Source organism: Anopheles darlingi, chromosome 2, assembly GCF_943734745.1.
Source record: "Anopheles darlingi chromosome 2, idAnoDarlMG_H_01, whole genome shotgun sequence".
Lineage (NCBI taxonomy): Eukaryota > Metazoa > Arthropoda > Insecta > Diptera > Culicidae > Anopheles > Anopheles darlingi.
This window is the reverse complement of record NC_064874.1, coordinates 30,371,903-30,389,278: the sequence shown is the minus strand read 5'-3', so window position 1 is coordinate 30,389,278 and position 17,376 is coordinate 30,371,903. Positions and strand designations below refer to the sequence as shown.

Here is a 17,376-nt window from a genome sequence, read left to right as displayed (position 1 = left end):
TTTGGTAGTAGTTCTGGGTCATCTTCCTCACACTCGTCGTATCGCTCCGCCACCGGTCGCGGCATTTCATCGTGGCTTGGATCGTTTCGATTTGTGATCGGTTCGGTTATTGTTGAAAAAGAAATGTTAACACTTTGGCGTTCAATTCACACAGACGCTGAGTATGCCACCGCCTCAGCGAGGACGCTAATTCAATTTGCGACAACTTTACCTAGCATCACCCAGTATGTTTCGATTCCGCAATCCGTTATATTTTTCGCGGAATCTACCGTATATTAACTTCGTGTTAAAGGTGCATTAAAGGACAGTTAAAAGAGTAAACTGACTGATTTTAGTCAATTGTTTGTGTCTGGACGAGGTCCTATTATTATGCTGATTGCAGGACATCGGTTCTGATTCAGGATTGTAAATGCTCTCAGTCGATAACCTTCTTGAAATGTGGTATTGTTTCACATGCATCTACTTTCCCTTTCTAGACTTGCAGCTGCATTTCTGAGGGCCAACAAGTATGATGTTGAGGTGGCTGCCATGAGAATAAGTACATAGTAAGTAGGTCGCAAATGTTCCCTTGTACACATTACCGCTGCCTCGGGATATTCGTTGTAGATTTTTTTTTAATACTGTGGCCCTTGGCATTGTGAACCGTATGCGATACGTATTATTCGTACACAATTGGTCTGCCTTATATCGTGCGCATCCCGTCTGTATTTATGTAGGACCTCGGCAAGTGGTAACGCTGTGATCTCTGATTTGGTAGTTTAATGTTCTAAAATAAATTTATAGTAACGTAGGGTATACACATTATATAGGATCTTCGGAAATAAAGGATACTTTTCATATTTTCATAAAATTATGGTACAGTCAATGGTTTGTTTGAAATTCTTTAAAATAATTACCTGCATTTAAATGGTCAAGAAGATAAACAACACTGACCTAGACGACACAACGTAAATAATGGTACCGGACCGTACGCGCTTACAGCAACCCCCATTACTGTCTCAGCTAAGACGTCCTACTAACCTTTATCCAGCGGCTGGCATTACCAACGATCGTTGCAGGCGTACCATCGCCAAGCCGGTTTCTTCATTACAACGGATACACACCAGCAAGGATAGTACCTCCATGGTCGGTGTTGCAGAATACCGTTGTACCATCCTTTAAATGCCCGTATGCCTTTTATTTGACGGAGGGATTGAAATCAATTACACAAGAGTTGCCACCGTAGGCCAATAGTTAGACAACCGCCCTTCCTTCTATTCACAATCTTGTAAATGAGCGGGTGTACGGTCAATTTTCCGCCCATTATTGACTGTGGCATGACTAAAGGTATCGTCGCAGGAGATCGCACTAATCATCATTCTTGGTCGCGATACGTATGCTTTGCACGAAGGAACCTGATGCTTACTCTCTGTGCATTGGGCATGCAATACAAGGGAATGTCACGATCGTACTAAGATCCCTTAGTTTCACTTTTCCTTTCATCACTCACCAGTGACCGGATTGTTGTGGTCGCAAAAGATTGAGCTTTGGGAACTTTCAATTAGATTTTACTATTCGCGATGTAAATAAGCTCGCCATCCCCGCAAGGCCATTGCAGTCCGTTATGCAATACACTGTATAACCAACCAGCGAACAATCGATTCGTTCGAAGTGACTGCAACATTGCCGGCAATGACTGGAGGTCGGGAATTATCATGCAAGTTGAGGAAGGGACACGATGCACATCTTATGTGATGACTCAAAACAAGCATTAAGTCACGTGGCGGTTTGAATGGAAAACTGGCAGCCTGACCTTGCGGTTCGAGTTTTGGCGCACCCTAGAAAGGGAAATTCCATTCCATTCCCTGTCCCGCACCGGATGAGTGGACGAGCAAGCGAGCGATGAGGTCATTTCGATGATGCACACGAGAAGTACCCAGAGGTAGCGTTTACCATCAGTCGTGCTGGTGCATTGCACCGATTAAAAATAATTAAAGTGCAATGTATCGTTGCACACTGCTCACTGTCCGGCATTGGAAACCGAGCTTTAAGTACGATTCATCTGTCTCCTTTATTTCCACCTACTACATGTGAAACATTGCGTCCTTCAGGTATCTTTGGCTTCCTTCGTACATGACGAGATACTTGTGAGTTACTGAAGGCATGGCAACAAGCCGCCACAAGAATAGCAAACGGACCACTCGACAGGAGGTGATTGTTTCCGTTCAGTTCAAAAGTCAGTGTGTCGAGGAAACGTTGAGATATTGAGGCAGGTTGCTCGGTGTACACGTGCATTGCATAATGCTTGCCATACCCTATGAGGCATAGAGTTCTAGAGGATCGCGTGTGCTCAGCATTGGTTAAAGCGGACGTTAGAACGTTATAAAAACATAACATTTATGACTCTTAGTCTTGTTGAGCATCGAGGACAAATGCAATCGTAACACATTCCTGCCATAATTAACGGTGTGCTCGTGTGTTCGCTGCGATGTTTCGCGCCGCTCTTTAGTTACGTTACAATGGTCATTAACAGGAGACACCTAAACCGAACCGAATTTCTCTAGCAGAACCGACCTGATGGCAACAATAAACATATCATTTTGCATAATGTGCTCAACGCCATGCAGTTGCCTCACAAACGGTGGGCGCCCCAGTGCCCGGCGCCGTGAGTGCACACCCATTACAACCGGAAACCGGTCCGACGTACACCACGGTGTGAGAAAACATTAGGTCATATTCACCGTGATGCCTTTGCAGATCATTAATCGGCACGCTCTGGCACACAGGCATTGTAGGGGTACCTGTTCTTGTTCAACTAGACCCACCCACACACGCTGGCTTATTGTTTCGAAGTTGAAGTTACCGCAAACTTAGGAAAATCGGCAAATTTTTCGACAGTCCTGGTGTCACGCGCGGCGGCCACGTAATTAAATCGTAGCGCCATACTGCTGGCCACAATGCCGGTCTTGTGGTGGCACTTCTAATGCAGCGTACCGCCATCAGTGTCTTATGGTGGTGCAACAATGCACTTTGTCAATCGCTGGCCTACGTGTTCCGCGTTCGCTCGTTCGTTAACGGACTGCCAGTTTTCGCTAGCTGTTGGGTTACGTTTTAATTGATGACTATTCGTTCTTTTGGCACAAAATAAGTTCGACCTAATCTCCATCTTTATCAACTAGTCTATCCATACTAGAAACAGCCTTGAAGTCTGATCACGTAAGCAGCATCTTCAATGTCATGAATTTGTCTCGATTTTGGAGCTGCCATGTAGATTCGAGTGTAATGAGCTTTTTGCTGTTGTGCAATGAAGGTGTATGCTGGAGGGATCGAAGGTGAATGAGTGGTGCGAAGATCAATTTCAACGATGCCATGAAACACGCTACATGAAGGATGACTTTGACTTTGGGCAAAAGAATGGGTAGTCGCAAAAGGGAACGAATTGCGATCCAATTTGGTGCATCATGGGCCCTGACCTACAGTCTCAATACGACCGAGAACAGTGATTCAAAAAACTAGTCGTGTGAATTTTACAAGACTACTAGTTTCCAGCGAACCGACCATAACATGTTCACATGAATTATTTTACATACATTCAGTATATACTAGATTCATTTTTATGATAATTTATACCAAAAATGTACAAGGTAATCTAGAGAAACAAAGAAAATTAATATACACATCCATAACATTGAAAAGTAAAGGCGTTTCCTATCAATCGGTCGAAGGGATCGATTGAAAAGATAGCGATCACCATTCATGAATAAAAACATGAATATTTTTTAAATCCAGCAACGATCGTCTGAGGCTGCAGTGGGAATCGCGTACGTTTATCATCTTAGTTATTATCTCGACCATTATGTTTTCGTACCTGCCCTAGACCTACCTCGAGAAATTGGATGTAGAGTAGTTCGGTAGGTTCGGATAAGGGTGCATCGGCCACCTGTACTCGCTCCAGAAGGCCAGCATCATCGCCAATTTTACGCCGTACAATATGTAACGCAAGAATCTCCGCCTAGTATCAAGGATGGGAAAGAATGAGAAAGTTGAGTGATTCCTACAAATAACTATTTTGAAATCTAAAGATAACTATTTAATTTAGTTGAAAAGAAGGCTCCGAGAAAGAAAAAAAATACTATTGAAATCCTTTTCTTTAGTCTTTTTATGGACTTCGGCATCTAATTTTTGGTGGTTAAAAACCAATTGGTGGCATCTTTGATTCAGGTAACTTTAAAATGTGGCGTAAGAAATTCGAAAATGGTTTGAAAATGAATATGTTTGGACGGTCGGTCTACCTAATATTGCACTTAATTCGATGCAAAATTTTTTTAAGTTGCAAAGTTTTGAAAGAAGTTGTTCGAAAACCAAAAATGTTTTAAAGGGAAAGAACGATCCCAAAAAATCTCACACTGGGTTGCCGATCAACATTTATTCAGACGCGACTTCCGCTGTTGAGCACCAACTGTTTGGTGCGTAACCAATGGGCATCTTCACTGAACCACCCCAGCGCAGTACTGCTAGATATTTTAAATACATGCATATTTAAAATATTGAAATATGTAAAAGCTACCTTCGAATACGATTGTTGGCACTGAAGAATAAAACTAAGCGGAAATAATATTTTCTCCAACAATACATTTACTAGAAGAACAAGCAGTTCCGATTCTTTATTTGTACGTTCTATGTTGGTCGGTAATTTTGTTCTTCTCGGAACGAACCATAGTTTGCCTGTTTTAGTAGCTCGCTATCACAAATCATTCATCACGATAAGTATGAAGATGACCTTTATCCCAAAACGTTCTCCCTAATGGTATCACTCATGTACCAGCCTTACTATTACTGATGTTTGTGATGAGGGTGAGGGGCTGCTACTGGTGGTGCTGCGATTGCTGACATTTTATTGGGCGTTCCATTAACCGATCCATTAGGCACTTCGTTACTAACTTCCGTGGCATTCGATCCCAGTTCCAGGTTTTTCAACTGTTGATTCCACATCTCGGCGTACACACCGTTTCGTTCGAGCAGGATATCATGCCGGCCACGCTCCACAATAGAACCCTCCTTCAGCACCACGATTTCATCTGCGTGTATAATCGTGGACAGGCGGTGCGCTATGATTAATGTCGTTCGGTTGGCACACACCTTTGCCAGGGCCGACTGTATGTTACGTTCGGTTTGTGTGTCAAGCGCACTGGTCGCCTCATCCAGGAGCACTATCGAGGGCGCCTTTAGAATCGTTCTGGCAATCGCAACACGTTGCTTTTCCCCACCGCTTAACCGTAAACCTCGCTCGCCAACCTGCGTCTCGTATTTCTCCGGAAAGTTGAGGATGCGTTCGTGTATGTCCGCGCTACGGGCCGCCATAATGACGTCGGCTTCCGGTGCTCCAACCCGACCGTACTGAATGTTGTACATGATCGTGTTGTTAAACAGAACCGTATCTTGCGGTACAACGCCGATCGCCTTACGCAACGATGCCTGCCGAACCGTTTTGATGTTTTGTCCATCTACCGATATTGATCCGCTATCCACGTCATAGAACCGGAACAAAAGCCGCATGATCGTGCTCTTGCCCGCTCCGGAAGGTCCAACGATGGCGACTGTTTTACCCGCCGGTACCGTGAAGCTAACGTTACGCAAGACAAAGCGCTCGGCATTGTATCCGAAAGTGACATCGTTAAAGTCGATGCCTCCACGCACTACGGCCAAATCACCTGCTCCTGGCGCATCCAGCACTTCCTGCTCTTCGCGCATCAGATCAAACATATTTTCCATGTCGACAAAGTTCTTCTGGATAGCACTGTTGAAGATTGCACGTTGAAAACGAAACGAAAGGGTGAAATTAATGAGATCTGTCGCCATTTGCTGTACTTGGCGTAGCGTAGCATTTCACTTACCGATAAAAGGTACCGAACCAATTCAATGGAACGTAAAGCTGGATAATGTAACTGGCAAAGAGTACGTAGTCTCCCACCGTTAAACCATCATGGTAGACGACCAAATAGGCACAAAGCAATGATCCGGCCAACAATCCACCACAAACGATGATGTTCTGCATGGTATTTAGTATGTTGAGCGTGATAATTGAGCGCCATTCCTCTTCCTAGATTTGAATGATTGAAATCGTAAGTTATTAGTGTCGACAATGGCATGTCTTTAGATAAGCAACACTTACCTGAAACTTGAGTATGGAATCCCGGTAAGAATCCACCTCGTACTGCTCCGCACCATAGTACTTGACCGTTTCAAAGTTGAGTAGCGAGTCGACGCTGCGCGCCTTTTGCTGATTATCGGCAAGGTTCATACGCCGCTGGAACTTTGTACGCCACTCGGTAACCATGATGGTGGCCACTAGAACGATACACAGTTTGATTGATCGGGATTGATAACATTTGGAATCAAATAATCAACTTCTTACCTATGTAAAGCGTCATCGTGAGAAACACGATGAATCCGAACCACCAGTTGAAGGCCGTAATGAAGAACACAACCGCAATCAGAATGTCCACGATGGTTGGTGCAATCGAGAATAGGATGTAGTTTAACAGATTGTTAATGCTGTCCGTTCCTCGGTCCATGACACGCAGGACTTCGCCCGTCTTGCGGTTCAGATGCCAACGTAGCGACAGGCTGTGTAGATGACGGAACAGTTCGACCTCAATCTCACGCGTCGTGTACTGCTGAATGCGAATCCACAGGAAGCTGCGCAAGTTGTTGAGTAAGCCCATCGATCCAGTACCGCCACCCTGGAGGAACTTAAACCCGACGTACAGCAGTATCCAGTCCCACCGGAACAGAGAAGGCTGAACGGAGAGACTGTCAACTATCTTCTTGTTGTAGATCGGTACGTACAGATTGATGATACGTCCGGCAAACAGTAGTACAAAACAGAAGATGATACGGAACTGCAGTATGACATCCTTTTTGGGCCAAAGGAATGGTAGAAGGGTACGCATTTTACTCCAGGCATTGCGGAACGTCGACTGGTTTTCGTTTGGCCGCGCATGCAAATTCTGATACTCCTCGCTGCGCATGGTCGATGTGATGGCCGGTGCTTTCAAGCCGATCACGAACAGCATCATCGTAACGAGATAGCGAACCACGAACAATCCGAATTCAACTCGATCTCTGAGAGTTTCTAGACGGAACCAACCATCACCGTAGTTCAGGTTAACAAACGCAATGTTCTGCGTTATAAAGAGCATCGTCCAGAAGAGGAGTAGTATCACTCCATGGCCTGCTGTTCGTGACGTTGGTAGTTGGTAGTGGCGCTCTTTTACCAGCAGCACAATCGAGAACGGATACGCGAAAAGGGCTACTGAGATGGACAGTATCATGAAGCCATACACTTGGGCAGGTTCAAGGACAAACCCTTCCAAAACGAAGCGTGCCACCGTGAGCAACGGTAGTAGGATGAGCAGAAACACTTGAAAGTTGTACAAGCGCGACTTGCGTATTTCCACTGGATCTACCTCGGTTGCATAGCGGCGGTACATGATCAGCTGCCAAGTGCCACAAAGCAGCATGAAAGTGCCGATCGCTCCCATGGCAACCGTATCCATGAAGCACTGCGATATGCCATGGTTGAACCAGATAACGTCCATGGACGTATCATTAGGACAGAATTGCATCATTTCGATCGGTTGGTAGACGTCTTCAACGTCTCAGGCTCCGAGAAATCACCCAAAACACAGACTCTCGTGGATGCTGCAATGAAACAAGAGAAGAAAGAAACGAATCAAATGGGCGGTTCAGCTATAACATTATCCACTGGCACGGACACTGACGAGAAAATTGATGCGGGATTCCCATGAATGAAGCAGCTCCGATAACGCGCGAACTGTTCATCGTGGACTCTTATCATGTGCAACCTGTGTTGCAATCGAGAACAGTAACATCCAAGTTCCACCACGGTAAGAACGCTTGAATTGCAAGATCAAGGGCAGATCGGTGAGCCAATTAATGTGCTTCTCGCTCGGTAATCCAAATTACGAAAGTGTGGTGCAAACGAATCAGGTTCAAAGGTGATCCTATCTGCAGCGCGTAACTGCAAATCAGCAAATTTGAATTATCTACATCATGTACACCAGGTTCTACATCTCTATGCAATGACTGGCACCCTGTTGAGGTGGCCGGTCCCACTTATCAGCCCGCTGGTAAAACGAGGATTAAGGAATAAAGTGCCAACATCATACACTATCACGTTTACGCATTGAGCACTTCATTCTTTCCAGCCACATGCATGAGCGTTGCACCCAGATAAGATACATGAGACATCTAACTTAACTAACGGGCTACGAATTGGGAAGTTCGGAGCAGGAAAATGAGTTCAACCGGAAGGAAGGTGCTCTGTATCGGTATTGACGACGCCTCCATCGAGTTGTGACAAGACAAACTAGATACGCAGAAGCAGCCCCGTCGCCCCCCGTGTTACATCACGGTGACGGTGCTTTCTCCGTCGAAATTTAATTAGCGAAACCGGAACCACGAACTCGTTCACGTACAGTAACTGGCCAGCAAGATATCAAGAAAATAAACTTAGCAGTGAATATGCTTACCAAAACTAGTGTTTTCGCACTGCGATTTCTTATCTTTCCGCTGCAGGTAAAACTAATAGGAATAAGCACACGGACACGAGCCCTGGCTTCAGGTCGAGTCTCGCACCGCAACCACTAACGATAGATGATCCGGAATCGCCGGTTGTTCACACATATTTCATTGCACTTCGAGTGGAAATTGAAATTCGTTCCGCTGGAAATCGAACAAGAACCGCTGGAGAGCGGTGCGCAGCAGAAAAAAATGACGATGACATTCAAAACAAGGCTGTTGTTTTGCGTTTGTCTGGCAGATGATTGAACACGACGTTCCTGAAGGGAGGTCGGTCTATTGTGTGCCGGCAACGGCAATCGATGAAAAAGGATACGCGGACGCCGCGGAACAAGAACATTTTAAACACTTTAAACTAGAACACGATGGACGAGGATCTGGAGTTCCGAGACATGGTGCTGAAAAAGCTGGAAGAGAGTGGCTCCTTGTTGAGCATTAAGGTAATTAAACCGCCTTTCAACGACGGGGGAATTTGAAAATAAAACTCCGATCTTTCAGGCAAAATTACGCGCCTTGCTGTACCACATAATTGAGAACGAACGCAACACGGCGGGCGATCAGCAAAGCAACGAGAGCGACATCACTTCCAGCAGTACCTTTGAGAAAGGCACGGAGACGCAGCTGGACAACAAAGCGTTAGCTTTGGAGTTGGTTCTGGATATGCTGACGAGCCTAAATCTGCAGTACACGAAACAGGTGCTGTGCGCGGAGGCCGGCTACACCCACGCCAGTGCGGCCACTCGCGAATCCCTCTCCCGACAGTTGGGGCTGAAGCCGATTAGTGATGCTGCTGCCACTGCGGAAAATTCGCAGGATCAGCCTCTTCTGGTGACGCTGGTCGAACGGCTGCGAGGAGAGGTAGCTGAGAACAGTTCCGAAATCGAAAGCATCACCAACGACCAACCCTCCATCGAGCGGGACTGCACGAGTACGGGCACGAAAACGGAAAACGCCGACACTGTGAGCACTCAGGATGAGGAGACTAACTCGTGAAACCGTACGCTACTTTTCCGTGGCATCTTCGATAGCCTGTCTCTTGGTATGATTTATTGGCTAGTGTGAGGGTTTATGAACTCGAACAACCATCTCGTCGTCCACCGTTCCCGATAATAAACGCTGAAAGGTAATGCAAGATCGTCGCCGACGAATGAGACTAAGCGTAGCGCACTTTTTCATCATAGCACTGGTTCCGCCACCCGCCACGGCCTTATCCTTTGTACTGTTCTTGCTGGACGCGCTGCATGAGCGATCGAGAGACGACATTCCAGGAGTCCATAAACCGGTCCATGCACATGGCGATGCATTTCTGTAGAAAAACGAAGAAACACCAAATCATGACGACAAGTTTTGTTAATGTTACCGGCAAAGCCGCGTCCACGAACCTGTTCTGAGCTGTCCAAATCCTGTCCAGGTTTGCCTACGCACTTTTTAAAACATTTCTCAGTCATTTTCTGAAAGGAACGGACAATATTAGATAGGCGGCGAAAGTCGTACTGGTCTAGTCTCCGGGACGAACGGTCGTACAGTCACAAGTTCCTGAGCGTTGGCTATCGCAATTTTCTGCTTGATTGTGGTCATCAGCTCATCCTTTTGGGAAGAGGAAAGGTTTTCCAGAGATACGTTATCCATGTTGGATCGTCAAATGCACCCCGGAACCGAGTACACGGTCTAGAATTCGCTGTAATTCCGGTAAACTACAGAATATAACGCACTTTCCGTGTTTTGTGATGTAATCCAGAACGCGGACACCACGCTGCCCGGTGACATTGCCCAGTGAGCAGGGAAAAGATCTTCTCACTATAGAAAATCGCCCTTCACTTTTCGGTCGCGATTTTACGACTTTTCGGTCACGATTCGGTCGCCCATACATTGGCGCCGAAGAGCGTATATGGAACCGTTTGTTCCTACCACCTAGGCGTGTCCAAAGGGGCCCAAGGGCTCGTGACCGAAAATCAATTAAATCGAACGTGACCTGTTGTCTCGCTCTTTACTTTAGCCCCCTTTCTTTCTTTCCTATACTCTGGCCCTACCCAAAATGAAGTACGCTCTGATTGGTCGGTAAGCCATCGCGCATTGGCGGTGGCGTTTATTTTTGCTAATTGTTTTCGACCCACCCCGCCGTGATCTCCATACGATTGGTGATGACGTCATCATGATCACTTGCACTGCACCGTCAGCGGAACGCGTGTTTCCCGGAAAAATTTCGACTGCCGCGATCGGGACTTTGCCGAATTTTGATCGAGGTTGCTCCGTCTCGTTTTTCTGTCTCCTTCTCTTTCGCGCTGCCGTTCGAATCCCTCCTCGATTTTTACGGCCTACCCACCTCTCGTAATCGAAACCCACAAGCTCGCGTTCGTTTTCGTTCCCTATTCTTCTCTCCCAATGCCACCCTTCCCCCGCCGTAGCCGCGTCTTGCAAACTCGAGCACAAACCTCCTCCTCCTCCTCGGGGTTTCTACCTTCTCTTTCCCCCGCTACCTACGGGCGGTTCCATAGTGAGCGTTGCGTTTGCCCCTTCCTCGACCCCGTCGCAGGCAGCGGGGGTTTGGTTTTCAGCCACCTCAGCCTTCCTCTCGCTGCGTCGCAGTCGGAGGGGTCTTCTCACTGCACACTGGGCGGTGACATTCGGATCGTCAGGGTTGCTTCCCACGGGCCAAGTGGCTAAATTTTCCACTATTTTCACTCTCATTTAAGTTATTTAGAAAACTAATTGGGTTGGCTGTTGTTGTTGAAGTTAGCAGTACTTGCATTAAAATTGTATTAAGCAATTCTGGTAGACATGAGCCTTTGTCTGTGGAGTGCGTGAAGAAATCCTCCGGTTGTGGTTTAAACCCTTGGGTCAAACCTCTAGAGGAGCAGTTGTCAGGATGAAAAAGTTTGCCTCCCCCCAAAAAGGGTGGAAGGATAATGAGTGTGAAAGACTGAAGTGCGCCCGCAAATGGCAATGATGATAAGCAGCAAACGCAGCAGTACGAATAGCAGTTAGGAGAAAGAAATGGTGCCAACGACAACGATGATGGCCAACGCCAACGGTGCTGCTGGTTCCGCCGGAAGCGGAGTGCCCCAGGGGAGTCAATCGTCGTCCTTCGGCGGCGGTCCGCCGCTGTCGGAGGGGGAGAAACTTACCGCCCGCAAAGCGCGCAAGGAGGCGGAACGGCAGAAGAAGCAGGCCAAAAAGTACGAGGAGCAGCTGAAGAAGATTCGCGGGCCAAAAAGCCAGAAGCTGCAGATCATCGACGAGAGCTTCCTTGAGAAGTACCAGAACGTGCAATCGCTGCCACCGGGGCCCACATTGAAGACAAAGAAGCGCTCCAAGAAAGCCCCGACCGATGTGGTGCAGATCAATCTATCGGAATGTATCCGCGAACAGCTGGCCGGTGGTGACCGGTGCGAACACAAACCGATCGTACCTATCGTCCCGATTGTGCCGCAACGACCGATGCTGGTCCTGCACAAGGGTAAGCAGCGCGAAGTGCCAAAGGAGAAGAAACCCACACGACTGAAGAAGGACATACTGAGAAGCCGATCGGAAAAATCCGCTGCTGCCGGTGTTGAAGCAGGTGCCGAGCAACCTGCTGATCAGGGTGGATCAGCACCATCGACCTCTGGCGGTCCGAGCGGCGAGCCCACGCTGGAGGTGGTCAAGCATAAGCAAGTGCTCGAACAGCCGCCCCTGGTGGATTCACCTTTCTTGAAGGCCATCGAACGGTGCTGCATCAACGATGGTCCACCACCGAGCAACCGTGAATCGAGCGAGTACCAGAACGGCTTTCCATCGCTTCGCACGTCCATGTCACTTAAATCATCGGCACATCGGCATTCGAGGAATTTTCGGCCGTAAGTTGTGCTGCTGCAAGGGAGTGCATATCTCGCCGAAGGCCGCTTGCCCCAGTAATTAACGCCCGCTCTTTCTTCCAGGTACTGCGATCACCTCATTACGGACGATCTGCGTGATTTGGCGGAAGAGGTAGTGGTGAAGCTGTTCCAGTTTCAATCGAAAGCATACGCCAAGAACCCCATTAAGGCTGTCAGCAACAAGCGGTTCGTGGTCGGTTTCAACGAGGTGCTGAAACACCTTGAGCTACGCAAAGTACGTCTGGTATTGATAGCACCCGATCTCGAACCGAACGAAACGATCGATCAGCTAGTGGGTAACGTGAAGCTGCTGTGCCGCCAAAACCAGGTACCGTACCTGTTTGCGCTGAAGCGTAGAAAGATTGGGTTTCATTTGCTGAAGAAAGCCCCGATCAGTTGCGTCGGGATGCTGAGCTATGCCGGCTGCGACGACACGGTCAAGCGCATGCTGGAGATTGTGGAGCAGGAACGCACAAATTATCGCATTCAGATGAGCGTCGGAACCGCTTGAAACACTGGGAACAATACGTTTCCCAGTACGGTAGCCGTTCGATCGTACGGTTAGCCTCGGAGGGTTCCATTAGTTGGCAAACCCTAAAGTGAGATGCATACTCTAGTCATTCCATGGACGTGCGTGTAGTGGACGTTTTCTCGCCAAACCTCTCCCAGTACGCCTCAACGACCTCAGTCCCAAGCTCCAGCCCTCACGAGTAAAAACTCTAGTCAGTCGCAGCTACTACTTCTACTAGTACCACTACTACTAGCGCCAGCATGTCTATCATCCTTATAAATGTGAGTGTTATCATCCAACAAAGCAACGATGGTCCACACCACCGTTGGCGATGTGCGCGATTCTCAATTGTTGTACGGCAATGTGTGCAAACCCTTATTTTATGAAATAACATAATAAACGTACCAGTACCGAAATCCATTAAAATGGATGCATTTAAACGTAACGTCAAGCGTGTCCTTATTTTTTTAACCAGGTCGTTTCCCATCTCACTGCATCGTTGTTTCAATACCAATTATTGCTTAAAATGAAACCTACAACTATACCCTGGCATCACTTTGCCATTCGGACAATATTTCTGATACAAGCATAAATGGATCTCTATCGCACTATCCGTGCTATGCAAGTAATTCAATTTTTATGATCTTATACTCGTACTACTACGTAAAGCAGCTAATGTTCTTTCCCGTTAAGTGGCTTGCGAGAAAGCGGAAAGAACTTACTGTACATGTTAATGACTGTTTCTAGCATACAACACTACATAGTTCAAAATTCATGTACGATCATACCTACGTAACTGCGTCACGTACCTGTTGGCCCACGGATCATCAATATAAAGGATGTTAAACATGCATTTTTCCTAAACATTCCGTTACATGGTGCACCAACAAGTAGTTGAGGCAACATTAAAATCAATTTGCTAATGATGGCTTCCTTTAAATATATGATGAGATTGTCCGGTGGCAGGTTGATGAATGGTTGTTGCCTTCCTGCCGTCACCTGTCGTCGCTACTACGCTACAGGTAGAGGGTTAGTTCCAGGGCAACCCAACCAGCATATTCACAATCGCTCCGTTACTTGTGAACTGCAAATGGTACGGAAGGTGAAAGATAAAATGTCTGGTGTTTCGAATGGTGGCGGTGGCATGTTGGAAGCTTTGCGCGGCCTGTTTTACGTGTCTGCCATTTTTGGTGTCATTCCCCTCTCGTTGCGAATGTTCTTCAAGCGACGCGTGCTGCAGTTGTCCATTAGCGGTAACGTGTGGGTCGTCTGTAATATCATTGTATACTCGGCCCTGTACCACGTGGCCACTACCAACTACATAAAGGACGACTGGGGATCACAAAGTAAGTAAGAAGACATTGCTCTCGTTGGCCTGTTCAATGAAGCGTTACTTCCTTCATATTTCGCGTGCGACAGAAACGCTGACCAATGCGATCGGTATCTTCATCATCTACATGGAACCGCTAATGATGGGTATCGACATGATATTCGGTATGATCAATCAACGTCGGCTGATCGAATGCTTCGAGCGGCTGCACCGTGTCGATACGAAGCTGGCCGGTGAGGGAATTCCTCTGAACAATCAGCAGCTGAAACGCATCACCGTACTGTTGGGCCTGTTGGTGCTGCTTTTCGAGATGGTAATCACGGTGTACAGTTTCGTGGAGTTTGAGCAAGATTTTACGTTCTCGTCTTCGATTTGGTTTATAACCACCATTCCGACGGCTCTGAACTCTGTTTGTCGCATCTGGTTCATAATCCTAGTGCATGCCATACGTCAGCGCTTTAATGCGATGAACGGGCACATGAATGAAATTGCCCAAGGTCTGCAGGAGTTCAAGGATCAGCAGCAGGGCCACCAGGAATCCGATCCGTACGAAGTTCCGCTTGACTATCTGGAGCGTGAAATTTTCACCGTGTACACGCAGCGAAAGGCACAATTTGCCGTTACGCCACCGAAAAAGCAAAAGCAGAAGCAAGCGTCGGCCAAGATTATCCAGGTAAAACCATATGAAGCCGGTACGAAGCTCTCTAGCACGCCGTTGCGTCGCAATAGCAACGCCATCTTTCCAACCAGTAAAGCGGATGGCATTGGAGCAGCTGCCCAGCAGTTCCTGCCGACGGACATTCGTCAGCGTCCTAAGATTGATCAGCGTATGGACAGCAAGCTGATACTGATCTGCCGGACCCACGACGAGCTGTGCGAAATCGGAAAAATCGTCAACCGCATGTACAGCGTGCAGATGCTCGTGGCAATGGCCCACGGCTTTGTGGCAATTACGGCGCAGCTCTACTTTCTGTACTGTGGGTTGACGGGCCAGGAGGTTCCGATACTGTTTCGCTCCGCACAGATCGTGCTCCTATCGCTAACGTACGTCTGCTATACGGCGCTCAAGTGTGTGGTTCCCATTTTTGTGTGCTGGAAAACTAAAACCGACTCTCGGCGTACGGGCATCGAGATGCACTATCTCGCGAACGTGATCGATGAGAGCCACTACTACGAGGTTGTCAATCATCTTTCGCTGAAGCTGCTGAACCACCATCTGAACTTCAGTGCCTGTGGATTCTTCGATCTCGACATGACCACACTCTACGCGGTACGGTAACGCCAATGCACACACGAGTACCTATGCGCTTCTGCGCTTACTTTCGATCCTTTTCTATACCATTGCAGATAACCGGAGCCGTCACGAGCTATCTGATCATTTTGATCCAGTTCAACTTAGCCGCCATTCAAAAGTCCACTGGTAATGCAACCCTCACTACCAACGCTAGCACCTCCACAACAGCGCTGGCTCTCATCGATGGCGTCAGTACGGCATTGACCACTTACTCGAGCCGTAATCTCTAGACGTAATCATTAGCCGAGAATCATTAGCCGAGTTTTCATAAGCATCATTATTTATTTCATCATAGTTCATGCAAATCAGTACATCTAGGTTAAGTATGCTGCTGCATGCTGTTGGATTGTTGATTGGTTTTACCTTCTCCGCTTTCCTTTTGTTTTTTTTTCAGTTTCTTTTTGCTAGTAACGTTACTCCCATAAGCTAGCCTTTAAATCCTTAGGTAAGTTAATGTTATCTGCGCAGTAACCGGCTCGGTAGCGCCTACTTTGACTTATGTTATATTTTTGACTGTATGTTTGTGTCTGTATATGCAAGGTTTTTTGTGTTTTTCTTCATTTTTTTTCGTTTTGTTTTCTATTTTTTTGTCTGTTTTATTGTTGATTTTCATTGGATAACTGTGTTTCTTTGACTGGTTTAGTGTATTTTTCCTGTTCCGCTTACTTTCATTAAAATAGCTAACTGGTTTGCATTTTGTCATTTTTCCTCTTGTTCTCCTACTATTAGTTCTCTCAAACGGTCTTTTCATTCGGCCCTAGCCGAATCGATTAAAGTGGGATGTGTGAGAAAGAGAGACGGAGGGAGAGAGATAAATCTGGATAGTTACGATCATTCATCGAGAGTTTTGTAAAATTTAGCTATAACATCACTGCACCGCACTTTTGCAACAATTTATCGCAACATTTAATCGGTTGGTTTTTTTTTTTTTGGGAACAAATATACACATCGAGCATTGTCGGCTTCTCTCCTTTGACTGCATTGTTATTTCTTTGACGCCTACAAAACTGCTGCGTTTACACTCCACTCATTTCAGCATCGGAGATTGGTCATCGGTTGGCCATTGGCCGGAAAGAACATTTACCGCGAATCGCGCATTCATAAAGCGTTTGGTCTCATCACACGCATATCAGTGATGGCCGGCAAGCGAAGTTGTTAGAAATCATATCAGCGAAGCAACAACCCACACCAAAAATACACACGAAGCATACAAACATACACACACACACACAGGCTATCTGGTATCCTTTTGCAATCAATCGGATCGGTAAGTTAGAACGATGGTTGCGCGGTGATCATCTTGTTATGCCCATTATGTTGCTATCACTGTCGAAGTAGAAATACTTCCAGCTGAACTAATAACATAGTCTACCACTGACTGCTGAAGACTCGATCATTTCTGTTGTCTGTCGTAAAAGCTTTACGAATCACCTATCAAGCAGCGAATTGGTTTGGAGAGGCGTTCAAAAGTTATGCATCTATGTGGCTGTGTCTCGTGGGCTTCGTATCCCTGGTAGAAAAAGTTTAAAAGAAGCCACTGGCGCGCGGGACAGCTTAGTAGTCCTTGTACAACAGCTACCGGTTCCAGGATGTTGCGCATCCGCTTATTCCTCCTTTTCCGGTGTTTTCTGTGGGGAGAGAAGAAAGAATAAAGAGTTCGTAAAGCACTGCTGGCCTTAGCTTGGGTAAGTTTGTGAGTGTAACTTACACTTTGCTGCTTCTCTTTGGCCGACTCCTTCACTTCGTCGAATGCAATGTCTCCTGTATCGTAGATAATCGCAAGAAACAAAAAAGAAGAAGAAAA

At 46.8% G+C, this 17,376-nt stretch overlaps 6 protein-coding genes across 7 annotated transcripts in view; 3 read left to right on the top strand and 3 right to left on the bottom strand.

The window, feature by feature from the left end:
- Positions 1-4,442: 4,442 nt before the first annotated feature.
- LOC125949715 (ATP-binding cassette sub-family B member 6) lies at positions 4,443-8,723 on the bottom strand. 2 transcript variants are annotated; one of them, XM_049677022.1, is made up of 5 exons: positions 8,535-8,723; positions 6,395-7,683; positions 6,152-6,327; positions 5,874-6,079; positions 4,444-5,776 (listed from the first exon to the last, which is right to left on the bottom strand). In XM_049677022.1, exons 2-5 carry the CDS (start codon positions 7,608-7,610, stop codon positions 4,813-4,815), a joined length of 2,562 nt encoding a protein of 853 aa, XP_049532979.1. In that variant the 5' UTR covers positions 7,611-7,683; positions 8,535-8,723; the 3' UTR covers positions 4,444-4,812. The 2 variants fall into 2 exon arrangements, with proteins under 2 accessions (XP_049532980.1, XP_049532979.1); XM_049677023.1 differs by lacking the exon at positions 8,535-8,723 and having other exon boundaries at positions 4,443-5,776; positions 6,395-7,622.
- Positions 8,724-8,860: 137 nt separating this feature from the next.
- Positions 8,861-9,582, top strand: LOC125949775 (uncharacterized). Its single transcript, XM_049677112.1, has 2 exons — positions 8,861-9,023; positions 9,082-9,582. The coding sequence occupies exons 1-2, from the start codon at positions 8,949-8,951 to the stop codon at positions 9,574-9,576; spliced, it is 570 nt and encodes a 189-aa protein (XP_049533069.1). The 5' UTR covers positions 8,861-8,948; the 3' UTR covers positions 9,577-9,582.
- A 4-nt stretch (positions 9,583-9,586) lies between these two features.
- Positions 9,587-10,342, bottom strand: LOC125949786 (mitochondrial import inner membrane translocase subunit Tim13-like). The gene is made up of 3 exons (XM_049677125.1): positions 10,108-10,342; positions 9,966-10,034; positions 9,587-9,889 (listed from the first exon to the last, which is right to left on the bottom strand). Exons 1-3 carry the CDS (start codon positions 10,210-10,212, stop codon positions 9,791-9,793), a joined length of 273 nt encoding a protein of 90 aa, XP_049533082.1. The 5' UTR covers positions 10,213-10,342; the 3' UTR covers positions 9,587-9,790.
- A 1,110-nt stretch (positions 10,343-11,452) lies between these two features.
- On the top strand, positions 11,453-13,385 carry LOC125949747 (selenocysteine insertion sequence-binding protein 2). The gene is made up of 2 exons (XM_049677072.1): positions 11,453-12,419; positions 12,501-13,385. The coding sequence occupies exons 1-2, from the start codon at positions 11,578-11,580 to the stop codon at positions 12,946-12,948; spliced, it is 1,290 nt and encodes a 429-aa protein (XP_049533029.1). The 5' UTR covers positions 11,453-11,577; the 3' UTR covers positions 12,949-13,385.
- A 677-nt stretch (positions 13,386-14,062) lies between these two features.
- LOC125959172 (gustatory receptor for bitter taste 66a) lies at positions 14,063-15,802 on the top strand. Its single transcript, XM_049691982.1, has 3 exons — positions 14,063-14,294; positions 14,368-15,548; positions 15,626-15,802. Exons 1-3 carry the CDS (start codon positions 14,063-14,065, stop codon positions 15,800-15,802), a joined length of 1,590 nt encoding a protein of 529 aa, XP_049547939.1.
- A 638-nt stretch (positions 15,803-16,440) lies between these two features.
- LOC125949787 (serine-rich adhesin for platelets-like) overlaps positions 16,441-17,376 on the bottom strand; it is a 17,565-nt gene continuing 16,629 nt past the window's right edge. Inside the window, exons 6-7 of the mRNA XM_049677126.1 lie at positions 17,281-17,333; positions 16,441-17,200 (exon numbers count right to left, since the gene is read on the bottom strand). Coding sequence (XP_049533083.1) covers positions 17,177-17,200; positions 17,281-17,333 — 77 coding nt within the window. The 3' untranslated portion in view covers positions 16,441-17,176. The remainder of the gene's footprint in view (positions 17,201-17,280; positions 17,334-17,376) is intronic.